The following is a 15,773-nucleotide window of genomic DNA, read 5'->3' on the forward strand; positions in this document are numbered from 1 at the left end:
GGGCTTCCGTGACCAGGGGGCTGGTCTGGATGTTTTGGCAAAAAGGCACAGGGTTAGAGCTAGGTGGCAGGGGCTTGAATCCCAGCCTTGCCGTTTACCGATTATGAGGGCTGGACGAGTAACTTAACTCCTCAGTGCCTCGGTTTCCCTATCGATGAAAGACTGATCATGATGAGAATGACATTCTTATAAGCAAAGCACCTTGTTTTGTGCCTGCCCCATGATGGGTACTTCCTGTCTGGTCTCCCCCTCATGTGCATCTAGGATTTTACCAGTAGGTGTGCCTGTCCCGAGAGCAGCACTCTGGCTGTAGATTTGAACACCACGTCCTAACGCAGTGCCCTTTCTAATAAAGGGCAAAAGTGAAGTCAGCCTGGAGGCTGAGGCTCCCGGGATTTTCCTGAGTGTCCCAGACACCGGAAGCACAAACAGTGTAGCCATCTGTCCGGCTCTGTTTAGTGTCACTAGCAAAGCCTGCCGTTCCCAGTCCGCCCTAGCCACCGCGATTTGGGCTGATTGCTCTCCTGGGCATTTTGGATCTCGGACGTGGATGGAAAAGACACACTGGCCGGGAAGTTGGGACTCGCTAAGGCGTCCCGGCCAAAATGAAATCAGGCTGTAGGCAATTAAAATAAACTCCACTTTCACAAGATCTTGGAGGAGTTTAAGAGCTCCTAAGTCAGGCAGCTTAAGAGAAAGATACTCCCTTTCTTAACCAAATGAAAACTCGATGGGAGGGAAGTACTTATTTGGAGGAAAATAAACAGAACGGCAAAGGGCTTATCTTTCTGCCAGGAGTGACTAAGGCCTGGGTTCACCCTGCCATCCAGGACTTGGGATGAAATGGAAATGAGCAAGCTCCCAGGGCAAAAGTATCTCCCCTAGGCCCAAGCAGAAGGGAAAGGGACTTTCTTTACTGGGGAAGGTGTGTGTTCAGCAGGATTCGAGGTGCCCGGGGGTAGAACTGGAGGCTTTGAGATGGGGGCAGGAGCCAGTTTTGGGGTAACGACCTAGTCCGTCCAGAACCACGATCACAACTGGTCTCCTCGGAATCGTGACAGTGCTAATCCTTTGCCCTGTGATGTGCTTGCCCTCCCCGCCCCCCCCCCCCCACCTCACTGAGATGTACAGGGGAGGCATAATTAGCCTCGGTGACCTGGCCGTCACCTGGCTCCGAGAGCTTGCCCAAGGTCACGTGTCACATCACTCGCAGACGCTGTCACAGCTGGAAAGGAACCTCAGCCGGTCCAGACAGCTTTACTGGCCGAGGAGGACCCCAAATGACTGTGCCGGAACCCAGGTCTTCCAAAGCTCACCTCAGTGCTTTTTCTCAGTGAACCAGTCCAGACTAGTACTGAACCCACCTATCTTTTACATTTTCCAAAACAATGACAAACCAGATTCCTCCGTGGTCTCAATTGGTGCTAGCTCCCACTTGGATGTGTGAGAGGGGAAAAGAGGAAGCTAGGACATTTCTCCCACTGGGTGTGAAATTCCTGAGACCCGAGACTGCTGGAAGAAGGAATGCCAGTGCAGGAATGCTTAGCCCCGTGATTAACTCTTACCCATCACAGTCCTTTCTAACAGTGAAATAGACCACAGGCTTAGCCTGGCATTTGTCCAAGCCTAAATTTTCGCTCAGGCTGTTTTGAACACTGATACTTATGCCTGCTTTCTAAGCATGAAATAATGTTCTTGTTCTCATGGGAGTAACACATGTTTATGCTTGGGGGCAAAGAAGCCAATTGCTTTACGATTAACCCTGAAGTGGAGCCTAAAAAGCAAGAGTCTTCCATGATGAGTGTTGACAATACAGTTGAAATGGGCCTGTTTCTTGTTACAAAGTACACGTGTGTCTACATGAACATGTGCATACATATGTGTGTGTAGGGGTCCCGTCCCGATCGCGGTGATTGCCTGCAACCTAGGGTTCAATTTTTAAGTTTGGGAAATGCATTGAGTGTATTTTAACTTGCAAGTTTCACTTCTAATTAAAGCAAGATTTAATTACAAGTAAAAATTTTAAAGTAAACACTCTTCCTAAGATGAAACACCTTTAATGCTACATCAGCCCATTTTCTTAATACCGTATGCTTTAGAAAGGAGTTGGCAGTATTAATACAGTACTGATTTTATTTTGCCTTCCAAATTTCTCAGTTTGCCCCCAAAGAGCATGTCTGGTAGAGAATGCAGACCTAACATAGCTCCTCGTAGAGCAGACTTGTTTCCCTCCCTGGAGCTTGAGAACCGGTCAGCAGGGAAGGCCAGGTGTGGTGGGCAGCAGTGTTTGGGACCCAGCAGATTCAGACTTAAAGGTTCATTTTTCTCAGTTGCATGATCTTCCGAGTGAACCCGTAATTGGGCCTCACTCGCCTGGGTCGTATCCTTCAAGTCTGCGCTTCTGCAGCGTGGAGGTGGCCATGGGGCCCGGCCCTGCTCCCTCACGCCCACTCAGCCACCCTCTGTGATGCTGGTCTTTGTCAGCAATGTGCAGCAGATGCACAGTGCTTAGAAGTCTCTGGAGTGGACGTATTTTTCCCTCCTGATTCCTGTGCCATTTAAAGCGTCCGTGACTGCTTTCCAAGACAGGCGAAGGCGTGAGGGTAGAGAGTCTCGGCTAATGAGGGATGCTGGCTCCCTCCCAAAGCACCCCACACTAATCTCTCCCCAAAAAGCCGGGCCTCCTCCCAGACATCTGAGGGCTCCCCATGGGTGACGGCCTGCTGGTCATGTGCATTCCCACACCCCAGACTTGCTGCCAGTCAGCGCCTGCCGTTCACCCTGGTGCCGATGGGTGACCGTGCCCGGGCTGTGTGCGCTTCCCTCCCGATACTTCCCGGGGTTAGTTCGCTCCTCCAGAGCCAGCCTGCCAGGTTCCTCTACGATAAATAGACCTAGTCACGAAAGCGTGAATAATCCAAAGAGAATCTGGGCCGGTGCACTCCGATGCGCCCTGACACATACCGCAATGTGCCAAGTGCAGCTTAGAATTTTCCAAGATAAACGGTGAATCTTAAGGGGAGTATTTTATCCTCTTGTGAGGAAAAGTACTTTAAAATGTGCAAAACTGATGAATCAGAGCTTAAGGAAGACTGAGACCCCATTTTGGCCAAACCTGAGAGGGTGAGGACGTCACTGGTTTTGAACGCAGCTGACTGCGCCCCGCGGGGCCTGTAAGCAGCACGTGACACGGAGGTTGGTCATCCCGTGTGGGCAGTCGGCTTCCACAGCAGGAACTGACCACTCAGCAGGACCCCTACCTCGAGAAAAGGGGCTGCCTACCTCCACTGGATTTAATCTTGAAAATCGGGCCCCGAACAGGCGGTCACCTTCCTTCCGTGCGGTACAAGCTCGCCTTTAAGCTCTGCTTCTGATGTTGCCTTCCTTTACCTAAAGTGATTCTGAGTCATTAGTGTGATGAAGGAAATACTGTCTGAGGCCTTTTTTTTTTTTTTTGGATTCACATATGACGCCAAAGCTGCAAAATAGGAACGAAGCATGGTAATAATGCTGGTCCAGAGGTGGCCAAATTTGTATGCTTTTTCTGGGCCTGCTGCCAAGAGCAGACCTGGCTCCCTAATGGGAGCACGGTATGCTTCCCCTACAGCCTCCGTACTCAGGGGTTCTCTCCGGAGACAGAGAAGGAAGTCTAGGGGAGGCCTAAGCCTCTGAAGCCACCACCACTGGTTTCTCACAGCAATGAGAAGCATGCAGGCCAGGCAGGCTTGCAAGCAACAGGTGTGTCCCATGTCCCTCACATCTCTGGCCTATCTCGGGTTACTCCGAGTCACCCCCAAATGTGAGACAGCAAGGACCGCTCGGTGGCAATTGGCCAGTTGGATCCTTTCTAAATGTCACTTAGATGACTTAACCAAGGCTTAGTTCGTGTTTTGCAGCCGTATGGAAATTTAGCTGGTCAGATCATTAGAAGTCTGTAATCACCTGACATGCTAAGTGTCTGTCTGTGCCCCGAGACGCAAGAGTGGCCGTCTGACCTCACCCTGTCCTTGTCTAGGAAACACGCTGGAGAAGAAAGGTGGCAAGGAGTTTGTGGAAGCTGTTCTGGAGCTCCGAAAAAAGAACGGGCCCTTGGAAGTCGCTGGAGGTGAGCTGGGGAAGGGCGTGCCTCGTGCGGCATCAGGAGAACCGGGTCTTGAGGCATCTTGGGAGTTGAGAGGTGCATGGCCACGCACACCTGTGTCCGAACTAGAGCCACAGGGAAGCCTGTCCGCTTTACGACGTGGACTTACCACATGCAGATTGTCAGGGGGAGCTTAAGGGTTGTGCAAACTGCCCTTCCACTTTTTTTCTTTATTGCTCAAAAGAGCTCTTTAATGTTTGATGTCTAGACCTCTCATTTTAAGGAATTACAGCAGCCAGGAGTTTGGCAAAGCTAAGAGTCGAGACTTGTCGATAGTGATACTGAGCCATCTGCAGAAGTGCTGGGGAAACATGCAAATGAATCCTTTTCATTCAGCCATCTGTGTTTTTAATGGGAAAAATCAAAGTAGACATTCTTCATTTGCCAGTCACACCTTTCCTGATACCAGGGGATACGAAAATGACTTGGAATCTGATGTAGGGAGAAAGATGGCTAAGAGCTAGAAGCAGGTCCTTCTTCCGCTGCTGGCCTGGATTTTGAAATGTGAGGTGGTCAGAGGGGTATGGTCTCAGGGTACAGGGCGTTTCCAAGCCCTTCTGGGTATTGCCACCGAAGTCCCATATGGAACAAGGGAGGACCCTGCATTATTAATTAACCACCCAGGGGCTCCTGGCCTCCTCTCAATCCCTTCCTGGCCCCTCTCTGTGCCAGCCCAGAGGTCCTTCCTTTGGGTGACCCTCGGTTGGAGCTGTGACGAGAGGCAGTCCTGGTGCTGCCATGCACCCAAATCAGCTGGTGACACCTGAGCCTCAGCTGAGGCAAACCAATCACATTTAGCATGGCTGAAGACACACTTGCCTGTTTTATTAACTCATTTTGTTCTTGATATCAGCATCTGTTTTACAAGATGTTTTAAAATACTTCTAAACATAGAAAGGTTGTATAAAACACAGCCCTGCTCCACTGTCCCAAAGATGATCCCTGTTAGGATGTTTCCTTCCAGTCTTTTCCCATGTGTCGTTCAGCCGTGACTTCTCCCACGGACAGACCAGTGCGCAAACCCCCCGGTCTCCCGTTGCCAGAGGTCAGCACTTCATCCCAGAGTTCTCCGGTCAGGGAGCAGAGCCGGGACTCCAACTCAGACCCGTGTCTTGGCTCAGAGCTGTTGCTACCGCCCCATGAGAAACCGCCCACCAATCATGCTCTCCCCATCCCCACTGGCATCACAACCTTGACAGCCCTACCCCTGAGGACGGTTGTCCCTCAGCAGACAGGCTCAGCACACAGTCCAACGACAGCGGTGGTGTGGGCTCTTGTGCAGAAACAGAGCAGGCAGCACTCACCACACCCGTGGACCCACAACCACCCGCTCCGCAGTGCATCTTGGGGGACAGGGGTCACAGAACGTGCTCTGGGAGACCCCGCACTAACGTGTCACCCTTGCTGGGGGCAGCACATTGGAGGCCAGGCTCTTTGGATCTGATGAGGGGCAGAGCCTGAGGGCAAAAGTTGGCTGTGGGGTGGACATGGAGAGTTAGACAAAGCAGTTCTTCCAGGACCAGAGACCAGTAGTGTCGTGAAAGAACAGTTTAATTCTGTCCACACCAAGGGGGATCAGGGGGAGAAGGGCACTGGAACTCTATCAATCAGTCATGTTGCTTAGCGGTTCAGGAAACGGAGCTGCTTTCCTGATAGGTTTATCCTGAACTGTGCCCGGGGTGGGGGGATTTATAGATATGTCCTCATTATCTGTACTTGAGTCCACTGGAGGAATGGGGCTTGGAGCCCCCAAAAGGCAAGCCTGAGGCTGCCAACATTGTGACATAGTCAGTCAAGTGAGGTGGTTCAGGCTCTGCCCCTGGGAGGGTACAGAGAGAGCTCGCTGTCCTCTTGGCTAGCATTCCTGGTGGTGAGGCATCCTAATGCCAACTTTCCGAGGGTGGGCCTTGGCCCAGTGTCTCCCCGAAGAAGACTAGCTGGGGAGCAGCCCCCCGGAGGCGTCCATGTTGGGCATCTGGTGCCGTGTGCCCTGCAGAGGGACGGAACTCACTGTTTCTGTCTCGTCCCCTCCAGCTGCTGTCAGTGCGGGCCACGGCCTGCCTGCCAAGTTTGTGATCCACTGTAATAGTCCGGTCTGGGGTGCAGACAAGTGTGAGGAACTTCTGGAAAAGACGGTGAAGAACTGCTTGGCCCTGGCCGATGATAAGAAGCTCAAGTCCATCGCGTTCCCATCCATTGGCAGTGGCAGGTAAGGACACACGGCTTGTGATGTCATTACCGGATGTACTGATCTGCATAGGCAGCCCATAATTGTGGAGCTCTGGCTGGTACGAGGTCCGCTGAGACTGTCCTCAGGCCACCTGATGCGTCGAGAAGATAGGGAATAATACAAACATGAAGCAATGGTGAACAGCAATTGAAGGGACACAGTGAGACAGGAAGCCTGAGGCCAATAGAAATTTCCGGCGTGACAGCAAATGTCAGCACGGGAAGGGGCCTCAGGGTGTGCTGGGACCATCAGAGATGGTGGCTGAGTGAGTGAGCCTTGCAGGACACTAAGACTCAGATGTGGGGTGAGTGGGGAGGACAGGGCAGGTGTGAAGGCTGGGATGCTCGTGACGAGAGCACCCTCCCACACCCACACCATCCTCTGCCTCTCGCCTTTGTTCTCCCAAGCGTCCTTGCCCTCCCCCAAACCTGCGCACTCCGCCTCTGTCTCCCTGTCCTGCTGTCGAGCTCAGGAGGGGTGGGCCTGAGTGGGCACTTAAGTAACCGTGAAACAGGCCTGGGCCCAGCCTACCTCCCAGCCCTGAACTATCCACGGTAGGCTCTGGGTGTGTGCTAGCAGGAATTAAAGGAGCTCTGAGAAGGGAGAGGGCTTTGGGAGCTCCACGGCATGCTGAAGAGGCCGTGCCCCAACGCCCATCCCATCACGGGGTCGTCCCAGAAGACTCGCTGTCTGGATTGGGCACCGAAGCCAAGGGAAACGGGCCTGCAGAGGCTGCTGTGTGGACATCTTGGGCCCGACAGAGGCCACAACCCCGGGCTCTGCCTTGGCTGCACCTGGGGCATCCCGTCCGGACTGTGCGCCTCCCCGGGTCTCTGCCGTCGGCCCCACCCAGTGCGCCAGGACGGCAGGGCTGTGGGACGAGACCACACCGACTTCCCTGGGCCCGCAGGCTGTGCCAGGGAGCCTGAGTATGGATCCTCAAACCCCTTCCTCACCTTTCTAGAAAGCTCCTTTCAAAGCACTCCTCTTCCCAGCCCATGAGGACAGAGAGTGGAGTTTGCTATTTCCATCTCGGGCAAGCTTTGTAATGGTGCCATCATCCCGCATGCTGCCATCACCGAGGTTCCACACCTCGCTAGCCCTGGGCAGGTGTCCTGTCCCCTCAGCCTGGGGCGCACAGCTGCCGTAGGGCTGGCAGGACTTCCCCAAGGACGGATATGGGAGGAGAGCTGTGGCTAGAGCCTCCGTCCCTGCCCGCCTCCAGCAGCCACAGGCCCTCCCAGGCTGCACGGGCCTCCCCTCCCCTCCTCTGGTCCTGTAGTTCCGAGCAGCCCTGGCGTCCGGTACCAGGTCCTCCCTGGAGTGAAGGGCCCTCCGTCCTCTGTGCTAGTGCAGTGCGCTGCGTCCTCGGGCTTACTAGCAAAAAGAAGCCGGAGCACCCAAGCCGCCGTGTCCCCACAGTATGTGTGGGGGGAGAGGAACCCGCAAGGGAGAAGTGCAAGCTCCCGCCAGCCGCCTGCCCTGTGGACGCGGAGTGCCACTCTACCGCCGAAGTCAGGGACGTCCAGAGCTATGTGATGACCCACTCGTTGGAGGGTTGCCTACACTTGCAATCACTATGCTTTTTCCTTTGCTTTCTTTTGCCAAAAGCCTATGTTGAACGTGACTGTAAAACACTTTTAAATGCCTCTTAAAAGCTAACAGAGATAGAGCATTGGAAGCCCCTCGGTGGGCGGTCAGAGCACGTGGCAGAGACAGAAGCGAGCGTCCTAAGGAGTCAGCAAGCACCCCACAGCTTGAACGTTCCCCAGAACCAGGGAGATGAGTAATAGGTGCCAGAGACCATTCAAAACCATTTTTGACAAAGCGCTTGTGAACCAGAGTGTAAGCAGCCAGCTTCCTGCTTCTCCCACCTCCCATAAAAGGTCTGTTCTTCGGCACCGCCCTGCTGTGTGACCTTGGCTAAATGAGTTAGCCTCTCTGACCCTGGCCTGCCTTATCAGGGAGCAAGGCTCTGGGGACGGCCCTTCCTCACAGATGGCTCCGAGGCTCAATTAGTGCTTCGGATGCACTTTGATCTCCTCTGATGAAAGGTGCTTCTGAAGAAAGAAGCAACAGGAGCCTTTATTGGAGGCAATAATTTCATATTCTTTCATATGGGTAGTGGGAAACTTTTAATTGAAGCATAAAAGTAATTCTCTACATTTTTCACAGAGTAAAAAGTTTTTAAAAACAATCAATTGAACGCTTTTAAGAGGGCAGAATGCCAAAGGCAAGCACGCGTGCTCAGCCCCCAGCCCCACATCTGTCGGGCAGACCTGGCCCCACGGAGCGGTGTAGACAGCCGCCCTGTCTTTCATGAGCAGAGATTGGGATTACACCAGAGCCGGCCCGTAAATCACGGTGGGTTTTAGGAGGGGAAATAAAACAGCTTGTTTGTGGCATCCAGTGTCTCCGGCATAAAAGTCCCATTGGAATTAAAACAGTATAAATGCAAACATGTTGGTAAAGAGCAGTGGGAACACTTTCTCTCTGCCCAGGCCGGCCTCGGGGAAGCCGCCTCCGGTATGTGGACCTCCTGTCTGTCTGTGGGCACTGCGGTCACGGTATTTATGGATCCCCCACTCCGTCAGCTCTGTTTGACGTTCGGGGGCGACCCGTCTCTGGAGGGGTAGTATAAAGGGAATAAGTACTTTGGGGCTTTGATTAAACTCTGCTTAGATTTATGAGCTTAAAAGAACCGCCAGGTTTTTTTTTCAAGCTTCCATTTATGGGTATTGCTTGAGTCTAGGTACTGTGCTAAGCCCCCGGTCTGCGTTATTGCCCACTGGCATTAATTCTACTCAAAGTAAAAACGAACGAACAAAAAACAAAAACAAACCAAAAAATATGGAAGCTGAGAGGGGTTAACTCACTCACCTGCGGTGCCACAGCTTGGACTGGGTAGAGCCCGAATTTGAGGGCAAGTCCTTGGCATCTGTGCTGGTGAAATGAGGCACATGGAACCCCTTCCTTCTGTCCCCATTGGTCAACAGACCCCTTTTGCCCTCCAGCAGATGATCACCCCACTGCTTGAGCACTCTCTAGAGGAGTGGATTTTAGGGAACCTTGGAAACCCCACCTTGGAATTCCCTGACCTCGCCCTCCCTCCACCCTGGAGTGAGAGAAGTAACAGGCCGCAGTGGGTTATGCTCCCCGGCCCGTCCGCATGCCGTCCAGAACTACAGCCCGCTGCTCTCCCCTGCTGGCCCACTCTTAACCTCTGGAGAGGTGGCCTTCAGGTGGGGCAGCTTGACACGGGCAGTTACTCAAAGCCACACAGAACAGGGCAAAGTGGAAAGGCCCAGTAGCACAGTGTGAGGGATACCTAATCCTAGCAGCGAAGTGACCACCCGGGGGCACGCTTTCCCAGCATCACCCAACCTTCCGTGCCCTCCAGCCCTACCCTCTCCAAGACCGCCAAGACAGACAGGTGGACCGGTCTAGCATGGAAACCCAAGTCCATCTAGAATCCACCTTTAATCCCACCCTGCCTTCCAAGGCAAGCTCCCAGACTGACTCGTCCAGAAAGTCTGCCTGCACTTTTCCATCTCCCAGGACATAGCCTCTCCCCACAGGATTCTCCACGGTCCCTCATCAGCCTGTTCAACACCACTCCTGGCCTAGAGTCCTTCCTGTGTGCCTGCCAGCCCCACAGAGGAGCTCCCCGATAACAGGGGTGCTTGGCGGTGCCCCATCCAAGGTGGGGGCTCAGCAGCGCTGGAGGAACCCTCTTCTCTGATGTGGCCCTGGTGAGCCCAGAACCCCTGCCATCCCGGTGGAATGGAAAGACAACCAATATGGAGCCCCCTGACCATTCCTGACCAGGCTGACCCAAAGGGCGCCAGATCAAGAAAGCCCCTGTGGTCCCCTGGCACCCATCTAGGGGAGGTGAGGCCCAAGGCACTTGGGAAGGGCTGTCCCAGACAACTGGAATGACTTCAGGGGAAGCTCAGACATCTCCTTAGTCTGCTCGAAGGCGAAGACACTGACTGCAGAGAAACTTAAGGCACAGGCTGGACCCACAGCCCCTAACAGGCCCCATAGTGCCCAAGGGGGGATAGGAGGGACACCCACCTGTTGGGGGCAGCAGCATCCTTGGCATCACTGCCCCGTGTACCCCTGAAGTACCTCTAATGCTTAGAGAGGCTAACGCCCCTGCCCCAGGGCCGCTGGGATTCAAACCCCAATCTGACGCTAGGACAGAAGCCCCAACCCCCTCTTGCTCTGCTGTGTCTTGGGGGGCAGGGGGGGGTCTCTGGTCTTCAGAAGATGGACAAAGTGACGGTCACAGGGGCAACAGGCCGGAGCTGGGGGAGGAGGGCCCAAAGACTTGGCCAAGCAGGGAGGGCCATTCAGGGCGGCTGCAGCGAAGCAACCAGCAGGGGACCCAAGCAGCCAGGAAGCCGGGAGAGGAGCAAGACCCCACAGGCCACTGGTGCTCCTGGAGCTGGCCCATGCCGCACCGGGGCCCCCGCGTCTCCCTGCCACACGGGGCGTGCCGGCAGGAGTGGCTGACAGCCCTCCAGAGCGACTAGGCATCGCACGCCGGCCAGCAGCTTTCCGGGGGCCGGAGCCCACACGGTCGGCCCAGGGAAGGTGCAGAGGCCAGCGCGGTCACGGGGCCTGGGAGGAAGGCGGTTTCCCACCACGTGAGCCTTCTCGAAGACCCTGCAAGACTGCCTGCTGGACAGGTACCGTGACCGATGAGGACGCCGGATCCCGCTCACCACTCCCAGCCTCCTGGCACAGTAGGTGCGTGGACTCCCCACCCCACTTCCCCGGACGGGCAGCAAGCCGCAGAGGCAGGGCCTGGCCTCACACCCTGTGTGGCTCCACGGCCTGAGCCCCGAAAGGCCCTGCTGCTCCGCCCAGGCCACTGCGTGCCCCGCAGCCACCCCTGACGTGAGGACACCGCTCCGTTTTGCTACAAACACTTGGAACTGCGGCTCCGCGAATCCACTTGGCAGCCCTGACAACATAAGGAAAGCTCGTACCTTCCCCAGTCCTTCCCGGCGGCCTGTGCGGTCCGGAGCAGCCGCGCTCCCGTGGCCGGCGTTCTGGAGGCCGTGGTTGCCTAGGACAGAGGGATGGGCTTGTTAAGGGGAGGCGTTCCTGGAAACAAGTGAGACTCACTCGTGCCCGGCAGTGAGCTTCAAAGAGGACCCCAGCCCTTGCCCCGTCAGCCGTGGGGCCCGCAAGGTTCGGATACTGCAGGCCCGACACCGCGGGCCCCTGCCTCTCTGCCCCGCTTACAGGTTCTTAACCGTGGGGCCCACCCTGTGAGCTCAGATTAGGAAGTCCATGCCGGCTCCATGGGAACAGTGGTGTTCGCAGGTGTTCCCTCGGCCTGCTGAATCGGACTCGCCAGGTGGAGCCCAGCACCCTGCATGTGGACAAGCCCTCTGTGATCCTGCCAGAGAGAAAACTGACAACGGTTGACGTAGAGGGACGGGAAAGAACCTTCCCTCACTGGCCATCACACACCCCTTTTCAGGAGCGCGACGCGGAGGGGCATGGAAAGCTAGAGGAGGTCTGTGTCAGAAAGTGCTGGAGTCCGGCAGCAGTGACAGGCGTGCTCTTGGCCGGAGCGTCTGCATGGACTGCGGGTGAGGGCAGCCAACAGAGCCGGGCCCCCGGGCCAGCGCGGTGCAGGTGCAGGAGGAGGTGGGCGCGGCCATCCCGCCGCTCAACAGACTGCAGGGAAATTCTACGGGTCCTCACCTGAGGCCAGCTCACCCCGCGGGTGTGACGCACCCACGGACGGAAGGGCGCCCTCGCTGCGGGGAGCTGGGCTTCCAGGGCTGAGACCGACCCCTCACGGCCCCGCCCAGCCCCCACCAGCCAGGCCACGTCCACACACGAAGCTCCGCATGGTCCAGAAGCCCCCAGCGTGCCCTTGGCTGGAGCCCCGGCTACTTCCCGTCCTGCTGCAGCTTCCACGAGCTCCCCGGTCCTGCAGACCGGGCCACCGGCTGCCTCCTCCCCAGGCTTTTCTCAGCAGAGATGAAACGAGGGGCTGTGATCTGGCAGCCCCTTTGGGCAGCAGCTGAACTTACAGCAGGAAAATAAATATTTGCTCTTTGTGAGAGCCCTTATTCCAGTGACCCCATGACCCTGTCTCTGCACAAAATCTGGCCCTGGTCCCACTCTCAGGAGTGGGACTGGGTGAAGGGCAGCCCCTACGCCCTCATGTGCCCACAGTGGGTATGAGTTGGACTCCCCACAGCACTCACGGGAACATCCTCACTGCAGAGGCCTCCCCCCACAAAAAAAATGGAAGATCAAGTTTACGTCCTCCAGCACTTGCCACCACGTGCCTTGTTCCGGACAGCCTATCCTGTGAAGACTGTCAGGTGTGGCAAGGACAGCTGCTTCCCCAAACGGGCTTGCAGATCTGAGAGGGGACGGTTAGGGGAGGGGAACGCCTTGCCTTGTGGGTCCCACTGGTCCCCACTCATGGTCTCCACCACCCTCCATCCGCTCCCGCCTGCTGGTCACCCTTCCTCCTCTGGTGGTAGACCCGGCACCCAGGGTGGGCTCCAGAGGAATCCGGGCCTCACGGCACCATGCTGGCTGGCACACGTGTCCAGCTCTTCCTCCAGCCTCAGTCAGGCTCCGCATGGGCGGGCTCCCTGTGGGAGCGGCGCCTCTGTGACGGATCCTTCACACCCCACTGTGGCCCACAGGCCACTCAGCACAGGCCGGGCACATGCCCTGGGTGACATCCCTTGTCTGCTAAGAACGAGCTTCACTTGCGAAGCATCCAGAAGTTACTGGGGATCCATGTTCAAGCTGGGCGAAGCCCTGTTTGATGCAAAGTGGGTCACCAGAGTGGTTTTCACCTAGGGCTCTGAGCTGCTGGGTCCCGACAACAATGGAGTAAGTGTGGCTCTCGCCAGGGGAGCCAGCGAAGGTAGTTCAAAACTCCCAGGCACTGAGTGAGGAAGGCTCAGAGGGTTAAGGGAGACCCCGCACCGTCCGCACTTGAAAACCTCTCACCTAGGGGCAGGTATCCCCAGCTGAAGGAGAGGTGCAGCCGGCACGGGCGGGTTGGCCCAGCACCTGGGCTGCCAACAGGGCCCAGGCTCAGGGGTTCGAAGGCTATAGACCTGCCAATGAAAAAAGAAATCCCCATGAAAACGGGCCCCAGACTCCCACCCGAGTATCGGTCGGGAAGGATCTGAATCCAGGGCCGCCGGCTCCACAGCCCACATTCTTTCTGCCACATGAGGCAAGCTGCTCTGCTCCTGCCACTGTCCCGGGTCACCTGGGTCCTGCACCTGCAGGGTTGACCAGGAACAGCCTCAGGCACACTTGAGAGTAAGTGGTGTCAGTCTCTAGACCTCATTTGAGATTCTTGAGAATTCTGCGCACCTACCCCCGCTGCCATCGCCACCTGACATTCATTTTAAGTGGAAATAGGTGTGGATTCACAGCCATTTGGCCTGGAGACTCGGATGCTGTCCCTCGAGATGCAGAGCCCCCTTGGCCAGGAGTCGTCCCCTGCACCCGCAGCTCCCCTGGGCCCTGGCCTTTGGACGGTGCGAGCTGGTGTGTTCTGGGATGCACTCCAGGCCAGCAGCCCCAGCACTGTGAAGTCTCAGGCCCACGTGAGGGGTGTAACCTTCCTGCCTGTGTGCATGAAGAACAGCACCGCCCCCCCCGCCCGCCGCCCCTGGAGAAGCCCCGGCCTCCAGCCGTCCCGGGGAGTGAGACCCACAGCTGTGCGTCCTCGTGCCAGTCACAGTGATGCTGGGAGGGGAAACCTAGGAGCTCCAGCTACCCTTGGGAGACTTAATGCCTAAAACGCAGATCCTGCCTGTCTGCTGGTTGCTCTCAGAACACCTGGCATGTCCCCTTTCTCTGAGGGCACCTAGAACATTCTCCACGTCCTAGCTCTCTGCCCACTTGTCATTCCCTGGTGTGGCAGGCGCTGGCCTTTCTCATGCCTTTGTATGAGCAGCCATAGGAACCCCCCAGGGGGGGCCATTGAGGCAACATGAGGCAAAGCACAACACCCGGCCTTGGGGGCCTCCGGGAGGGAGGGAGGGGGGCAGGGCCGTGGCCGCAGTGGTCTCTCTGGCTGCTGAGCACTTTTCTCTCCTGCAGGAATGGTTTTCCAAAACAGACGGCAGCTCAGCTGATCCTGAAGGCCATCTCCAGTTACTTCGTGTCAACAATGTCCTCTTCCATCAAAACGGTGTATTTCGTGCTTTTTGACAGCGAGAGTATAGGCATCTACGTACAGGAAATGGCCAAGCTGGACGCCAACTAGGCTGTGGAACTACGAGCCAGCCTGCACCGTGCCCCCGCCTCCAATCTGAAAGAAAGAAAGAAAAATCCCCTTCACTCCTGTTGGGAGGCGGGACCCTTTCATTTCCAATTTTGCTCATCTAGGGAAAATAAGGTTTTGGTTTCCAGTTTAATTGTTTTTGACCTTCTAAAATGTTTTTACGTTAGCACTGATAGTTGGCATTACTATTGTTAAGCACTGTGTTCCAGACCGTGTCTGACTTTAGTGTAACCTAGGAGATTTTATAGTTTTATTTTAATGAAATCCTGCTTGACGCAGAACAGCGGGGAGAGCAGTGTCTTCTGTGTGTGGCCGAATCCAGGAAGCCTGTTTTGTAACCGTGTGTCGTGGTGCTTTATTGTACACCCAGTGGCGTTCTTTTTACTATAATGTTCTTTTTTTTTTCTCAAGAAGAAAAATCATGAATTTGCAGCAGACTTAATTTTTGTTTACTTTTTGTCTTAATGATGGATTTGAAAATGAAAGATTTAAAAGGCAGAACAGAATCTGTTGTCCTTAATTATATTTGCAATTTGGAATTTGTGTGAATTGATTTAGTAAAATGTTAAACTGCTGTTGTGACTGGCGTGTTTTAACTTACTGTGCCCTTGAGCCCTAGGTGGGCTCCTCTCATCACAGGATGTGGGGGGGGCTGGGGCGGGGCAGCCGCCCACCCCCCACCCCCCGAAACACCACCGGGCCACTGCTGCCTGGACACGGGCATCTTCAGTCCCTGATGGCTGGGAGGGGGGAGCTCATGTGAAGTCTCTCCTTCCATCCTTGTGACACCGGGCAAGGGTGTTCTCCCCATTTCGTGGATGAGGAAGCAGATCTACCAAAAGCCATGCGGGGGGCAAGCGGCAGACTAGTATTCGAGTCCAGGTCTTTAGACTCTGAGCCCAGGTCTCTCCTGCCATCTGCGACCCCCCACTCCCCCCGCCCGATGGATGTTCTCTCTGGTTCATGGATGGGCCCAGTGTCCCTGGGCCTCTTGCCAAATGGAGCTGCTGAAGCCTCGAGTCCTCCACCCGGGCTGTGTTGGGCCTTCTGTGCCTATAGGAAGGGTTCCTGCTGCCAAGAACATTCCAAGGGCAAGGTGCCACCAC

The 15,773-nt window shown here is 55.7% G+C and overlaps 2 protein-coding genes across 7 annotated transcripts in view; one reads left to right on the forward strand and one right to left on the reverse strand.

The window, feature by feature from the left end:
* Positions 1-15,242, forward strand: part of LOC116645119 (core histone macro-H2A.1) — an 82,227-nt gene extending 66,985 nt beyond the window's left edge. For all 6 annotated transcript variants that reach the window (XM_032425092.1, XM_032425090.1, XM_032425095.1 and 3 more), the window contains exons 7-9: positions 4,016-4,105; positions 6,176-6,350; positions 14,484-15,242. In XM_032425092.1, the coding sequence (XP_032280983.1) occupies positions 4,016-4,105; positions 6,176-6,350; positions 14,484-14,649 (431 nt within the window). In that variant the 3' untranslated portion in view covers positions 14,650-15,242. The remainder of the gene's footprint in view (positions 1-4,015; positions 4,106-6,175; positions 6,351-14,483) is intronic.
* On the reverse strand, positions 6,366-13,984 carry LOC116645120. The gene is made up of 3 exons (XM_032425097.1): positions 13,374-13,984; positions 11,369-11,448; positions 6,366-6,462 (listed from the first exon to the last, which is right to left on the reverse strand). The coding sequence occupies exons 1-3, from the start codon at positions 13,600-13,602 to the stop codon at positions 6,454-6,456; spliced, it is 318 nt and encodes a 105-aa protein (XP_032280988.1). The 5' UTR covers positions 13,603-13,984; the 3' UTR covers positions 6,366-6,453.
* Positions 15,243-15,773: the final 531 nt, after the last annotated feature.

Source organism: Phoca vitulina, unplaced genomic scaffold (genome assembly GCF_004348235.1).
Source record: "Phoca vitulina isolate PV1807 unplaced genomic scaffold, GSC_HSeal_1.0 scaffold32, whole genome shotgun sequence".
NCBI classification, from domain to species: Eukaryota; Metazoa; Chordata; class Mammalia; order Carnivora; family Phocidae; genus Phoca; species Phoca vitulina.

Bases quoted from the DNA above. Each gene is read 5' to 3' on its own strand.
- LOC116645120 (XM_032425097.1), bottom strand. From the start codon at position 13,602: ATGTGGCAGAAAGAATGTGGGCTGTGGAGCCGGCGGCCCTGGATTCAG. The intron at 11,449-13,373 runs GTGAGAGGTTTT...CCTCTGTCCTAG, and splicing joins CTGGGGATACCTGCCCCTAG to GCAACCACGGCCTCCAGAAC.